The sequence below is a fragment of the Jaculus jaculus genome, chromosome 1 (assembly GCF_020740685.1).
Source record: "Jaculus jaculus isolate mJacJac1 chromosome 1, mJacJac1.mat.Y.cur, whole genome shotgun sequence".
NCBI classification, from domain to species: domain Eukaryota; kingdom Metazoa; phylum Chordata; class Mammalia; order Rodentia; family Dipodidae; genus Jaculus; species Jaculus jaculus.
Window position 1 is genome coordinate 175798735 of NC_059102.1, and position 6842 is coordinate 175805576.

The 6842-nt window shown below is 37.6% G+C and overlaps 1 protein-coding gene across 1 annotated transcript; it reads right to left on the bottom strand.

Annotated features, from left to right (window-relative positions):
* Positions 1–3116: 3116 nt before the first annotated feature.
* Positions 3117–4040, bottom strand: LOC123454747 (olfactory receptor 4A5-like). Its single transcript, XM_045133980.1, has one exon. The coding sequence runs from the start codon at positions 4038–4040 to the stop codon at positions 3117–3119; it is 924 nt and encodes a 307-aa protein (XP_044989915.1).
* Between the last annotated feature and the right edge of the window lie 2802 nt (positions 4041–6842).

Below are 6842 nucleotides of genomic sequence, written 5' to 3' on the forward strand. Positions count from 1 at the left end.
TAAGATAAAAACATAATGTTCTATAATAATAAAAGTTGAAAGAAACATATTGTATTAGGAAAATAAGTTTAGTGTAAATTAAATCTCAAGACTTCTTGATTCCACATATCTTCATCTGCAGTTCTACATCCTCTGGTTAATGCACACATGACCACAGAAAACAAAACTGAACTGCATTTAACAAAGTTTAAATGAAAAACCATAAGCGGGTATTGCAACAAACTAAAAAGTGCATAAATATGTGAGATGATAAAAAATGTTTTTCATTTGAAGAACCTCCTTATTTTTTATGTGCACCCAGTAATATCATGGTGTGTGCGCTCTTTTTTTCACAGTAGGGACTCACGTTAGGCCTGGCTGACCTGGGACACATTCTGTAGTCCAGGCTGGCATCACACAGCAGTCCTCCTGCCTCTGCCTCCCAAGTGCTGGCATTAAAGGGGTGTGCAACCACGACTGGCTCTGTCACAATGTATACTTTAAATAAGGCAGGAGAAATTTAGTTCAGAACAAGAAGACAAAGCAAACAAAACTTCTGCAAAATACAGATGGCATTTCCACATTATAAAGAAAGCAGTTGTTTTTTTCTTTGGCTTGTAATTTTCCAAAATGGCTAAGATTGAGAACAAACTCAGGGTTAGTTTGTATATAAATTTAAAAACAGTTTTTAATTAACCCAAAGTAAATATATAACTGCTTAATTAAAATGTTGAGGTTGAATTCACATTTCAGGAAACCTGATGCTTATGCAAAACATCTCTGTTTCAACTTCTTTATCATCCTAAAACAGCATAAGAAATACCTGTTATGCAAAAATAGGAAAACTGAACATGTTAACTGGAAAGGATAATATACAAATATGTTTACAACTTTGCCGCGGACTGACTCTCGGGGAGATCAGGACCGAGGGAGAACAAGGGCGAAGGCTCAAGGAGAACTCGGGATTCGGCGAGGAAATGACAGACAGACACACTCTAGGTAGAATATGCTGCTGCAATTTACTGAAGGTTTCATGAAGATTTTATACAGATTGAACAGGGAAACTTAGCAGGCCAACAAGTGATCTCAGAAATCATTAATCTAAACAATCTTAAGTATTGTTCTATTGTAAGCATACATGTAATGTTGATCAGGCAGGAACTGTACCCATTTTTTAAGAAGGATGCCTTGTATCATTGACCACAACATTATACAAACAGAAACTAGGTGTAAGGTGAATAACAGGTTACTTATTTCTTATACCCCAAGGACTGTATAAACACCAAGGCTTACGCTTTCTTGTTAAGCGTTCCCATAAATGGAAGAGAATGCCATAGCCTCCTTTTTACTTCATAATTCACCCATCTATTACCAAATTCATCATATCCTCCCTCATAGGGGAGTGGAACTAAGTAGATTCCAGCTGTAGGAGTCCACCATCTGCCCTTGATCAAGTACTGAACATATCCCCCAGGAAGTTTCCTGATGGGAATGCCTAAGTTTTGTAACTCCTTTTCTGCAGAACTGTCATGTTTCTTATGAACACTACCGATCAACATTTCTACTTTCATATTCTCAGGCTCAGTATCGTTCTCAAACATCATAAGCTGTTTTTACTCTACACCATCTAAAAACTGTTCTAGAGTTAATCTTTTATTCCTAGTAGAGTTATACATATCCTCCATTGCCCTAATCATAGGAGGGGCACATTCAATACTCAAATTGTTTTTTGTACTCTGATTGCGTGCAAGATTAATAGTAAGTGTAGCGTAGAAACTAGCTGTTCTTTGACAAACAACTAGAAGGGAGCAGGAAAGAAACAGAGTGCAGAATACAGCTGATTGGCACCGGCAATTAGGTCGTCATGACTTCATGGGCAGCAGGAACCTTTACAGTAACCGACTGCCAAGGGGTCACCGGGGGCATCCCTCCGAGGAGTGCTGGCCCTCTGTCCTCAGCTCTCATCCAGTACAGAAGCATCTCTGCTTGCTACACAGGCGAGGTCGCCGTGGACGTACCACAACTTGACTTAGAATGGTCTTCAAGAAGTATAATCTGTCTTCAAATACTAGAGTCTACTTCATTATCAACAATCTTATGAAAATGTTCACTGGGAATATTTCTGGGTAAAGCACCCTGAACTGGGAGGGCAGGGACACTGAGGTCAGAAATGGAAGTTTTCCTACAGCTTTATGCAGAATGAAGCTACATAGACACACACGGGCAGACTATAGGACAATTTCTATTTCACAACCCTCTTTCAGTACCAGAAAATCATTCCTTTTCCATATTCCTTTCATATAAATATGGGTTATTATAAATTGCCAAACTTGTCTCATTTCTTATACAGGGAAAATAATAATCACTTTCTCCTAGACTTTTTCAATCTTAACTGAGTAAAATAAAGTATGAAGCTTAGTTTAATCTTTACTTGTAACAGGACAAAGATCCAAAGCTCACTTCTTGGAAAAATTGTCTATTGAAATGATTATAATATAAAAAGAAAACTTGGTGATATTAGTGGGTGGATTTTTATAATAAAGACTTTCCTGCATATCCATTGCACAGAAGACTTCATCTTTTTGTAGATTCCTCCTTGTTTATGGAAGATTAGTAATATATTCGGTAAGGAGAATTTCTTTTTCTTAGCTTTTTGTTCATTTTTTATTTATTTGAGAGTGACAGAGAGAGAAAGAGGCAGAGAGAGAAACAGAGAGAGAGAGAGAAAAAAAAAAATGGGGGCACCAGTGCCTCAAGTCACTGCAATCGAATCCAGAGGCATGCGCCCCCTTGTGCATCTGGCTAACATTGGTACTGAGAAATCAAACCTGGAACCTGAGTCCTTAGGCTTCACAGGCAAGCGCTTAACTACTAAGTCATCTCTCCAGCAAGAGAATTTCTTATTCTGCCTGCAGATAACACTTTAAACAAGAGCTATATATATATATTTTTTATTTATTTAAGAGAGATAGAAAGAAAGAAAAGGCAGAAAGGGAAAGAGATAATGGATATGCCAGGGACCTCAGCCACTGCAAACCCACTTCAGACACATGTGTTATCTTGTGTGTCTGGCTCAGGTGGATCCTTGGGAATCAAATCTCAGTACTTTGGTTTTTCAGGCCTTAACCACTTAACCACTAAGCAATCTGGTCAGTCCTACACCAAAGCTTTTTGATAGACTTTTTCATCTCTGAATTTCTCAAGGTATAGATTAAAGGGTTTAACATGGGGCTGATTATTATATAAAAAACAGAAATGGATTTATCAATAGGAAAGTTGGAAACAGGTCTAGCATATATGAAAATACAGGGAACAAAAAAGCAGACAACCACTGTGATGTGGGAGCTACATGTGGATAGGGCTTTGCGCCTCCCTTCCTGACTCTGAGTCTTAAGAGAGTTTAGAATGATTCCATAGGAAACTAGAAGAATGAGAAAGATCCCTGTGCAGATGACCCCACCATTGGCAATAACAGTGATGCCAAGGAAGTAGGTGTCAGTGCACGCAAGTCCCAATAATGGGTACATGTCACACATGAAGTGGTCAATGACATTGGGGCCACAGAAAGGAAGGTTGTACACAGAAAGAACTTGAAGAAAAGAGTGTGTGAAACCTCCAGCCCAGGAAAGCACCAACAGCAGGATGCAAACCCGTCTGTTCATGATGGTCACGTAGTGCAAGGGCTTGCAGATGGCCACATAGCGATCATAGGACATCACCACCAGAAGAAAGATCTCAGCGCCACCAAATAAGTGATCAAAAAAGAGCTGGACCATGCAATCTGAGAAGGAGATAGTCTTCTTATCACAAAGTAAGTCTATAATCAAACTTGGTGAGATGGTATTGCAATAAAAAGTATCCAGTAGTGAAAGACATGCAAGAAAGAAATACATTGGGGAGCCCAATGAGGGACTAGCAAGAATTGTCACAAAAATGAACAGGTTGCCCACCACTGTCACAATGTACATGAGTAAGAACAAAACAAACAATGCTTTTTGCCCAGCAGAATCCTGGGTGAGTCCCAGGAGGACAAATTCTGTGACATTGTTGCTGTGTCCCATTGATAGTTTCATAGGCTTGTTGAAGAGATGAGAGTTCAGAATAATAGGACCTGCAATAAATGTATTTACATGTAATGAATCTACTGAGAAATTGAGTGTTTCATAAATGTCTGTCACAATAGATATTTAATAACTATTTCTGAATCTCTCCAATGAGCCCTATAAACCTTCTGTTGCTAATACTATTTTTCCTAAGATGTTTTGGTTGAGTCTACAAGTATAAGATTCTATCTCAAGATTTTAGTGAATCTCTATGCCACAATCATTCAAGAAGTTAAACTTCTTAGTTAAAATATGTTTTATTTTATGGGCCGGAGGTATGGCTCAGCAGTGAAAATGCTTGTTTTCAAAGCTTGGTGGTTTGGGTTCAATTACCTATTACCTATGTGAAGCCTGATGCACAAAGTCGTACAATGATTCTAGAGTTCATTTGCAGTGGCAGAAGGCCCTGACATGCCCATTCTCTCTTGTTCTCTCTTCCTCTCTCTTTCTTTCCTTCTCTCTCTCTTTTTCTGTCTCCTTGATAATAAATAAATAAAATATTTTTTAAAAATTAAAATATGTTGGATTTTAACACAGATGTCTGACTTGAAAAAACAGTGAGTATGACCTACTTTTCAGAAATCTCCTGTCTCTGGAGTCCATAAACCTTTGATGTATCAAATATTATAGTCAGTAATTGGAGCTGGGTACATTTGTTGATCATATCTCTAGAAGCATCCATCACATTGCTACTATATTGACCTAATATACCTCATGAAATGCTCATTACTTTTACAGGACTTGGAATTAAACTACATCTTGTAAGTACAGATGCATTCATGAAAAGAACTGCTTCATCCGACTCACTGTACATTATTTTAGGACTTATTGGTTTATTCACTTTATCCTTGCCAGCACCAAACTCACAATGCATTTGCATTCACTATCCTGATTTTGAATAATAGGTGAAGTACCTGAACTCTTTTAAGCATGACTATCACCAATTACTTTATCAACAGCTAATATATTACCTTTTTGATTTTTTTTTCAATGTAGGGACTCACTCTAGCCCTGGTTGACATGAATTCACTCTATAATCTCAGGTTGGCATTAATCTTCCTACCTCTGCCTCCCAAGTGCCAGGATTAAAGAAGTGTGCCACTGTGCTTGACTTTTTTAAGTTTTTTTTTTTTTTTTTTTTTTGAGGTAGCATCTCACTCTGGCCCAGGCTGACCTAGAATTCACTATGTAGTCTCAGTAATTTTTTTATTGTCTTACAAAGGTTTCATTGAAGTTTTCTTACACTTTTTAAATTCCCTTTTCTGCTCTTTTTCACCTCACTCCCCTTCCTCTGTCCTGCCTCAAATTTACCATCCTTTGTTTAAATGCCACAAATTTCCTTTTATCATCTCTCCCTTTTTCACCACCTCTTCTTCCCAACTCATGGTATCCTACTAATAGTATTAAAAGTCTTGGAATAATCAGGTTAATGAAAGAGGATAAATGCAAACCAAAATGAAAAGTAAAAATTTGTGGATGTCAGTTGTAGGTATAAATCATCCTTGGTATGAAGTACTTTAACATAAATTAAGTGTCTAGGTGCCAAAAATAGTAAAGGAAACATTTATGTTAAGTAAGTGAATACAAGAGTCTGGGCCATTTTCTAAATGTAATTAGAAATCTGTTTGAACATTGAAAAATAAATATGTGATTAATTAACTAACCATTCCAAAAAGACTATCTAAAAATCTACTGGTGCAGCTCTACTCCTCTTTCTATCCCATCTATATTTCTTTTCTCTCTTAATATATAAAATTATTCAAAATTTAACAATAATGTTGTTTCGTTCTGAAAAAATTTACCCAGTGGTAACTTGGATGTGGTAACTACTATAAGAAGATAGTGGTTCCAATTCTATCACAGGATGGAATCTAGATAAGAGAAGGGCATGTCTGGAATCAGAGCATAGGGCAATGGTGAGTCAATGGGTTTTGGAGCCATATGGCTTGGGTGGCACTTGCAGACTCATTCACTTGCTATGAAGGTGACATTGCGTCCCATCATAAGCCTCCCTCTGTCACTTCTTCATCATTTCCTTTGGGAGGGGGCACACTTAGCATCTACTTTCTCTTGCTGCATTGGTATTGTTTAATTTACATGTCCTGTGCCCAAAGAACTGCTCAACAGCTGCACAATCTACATGGATAAGAGTTGCTATCAATGATTTACAGTGTTTCCTGTGACCAAAGCAAGCAACATCATGATCTCTCTCCACATGAGAATTATTCCCATAGTCCAGGATATAAATAACAGTATACCTTGTAATAAATGAACAACTTTCAGGGCATAAGAATAAATTGTATGCTTTAGGAATCACTCTATTTTATCGTAGATAAGTAAAAGGCATCTTTACCTGTGGAGGAATGCACATTGTCAGGAAGCAAGCAAGCATAATCTCTATGCAGGGATTCAGTAGCAGAGACGAGCAGATGAAGAGGCTGAGCTTTATTTTATTTAGAGTCCAGCCCTGATGCTCCTTCTGGGAGTGCCATGTGCATGCTGCAGACAGGTGGCACCTGCTGAAAAGACTAGGTGTGAAAACCAGACCGGATATAAACCACATTCTTTCCCCTCTTACTCTGTAAAGTTTATTGCTGTTATTGCTCATTGACTATCAGTGCTCTGATTCGCCAGGACAAATCTGTCATTGCCCAATTTAATATTTATAATGCAATAAAAATAGAGTTCTATAACTTTGTAGAGTTTTAGCTTTTAATTATTTCATACTATATAAATATAATAATTGCATGACTCTGCTTT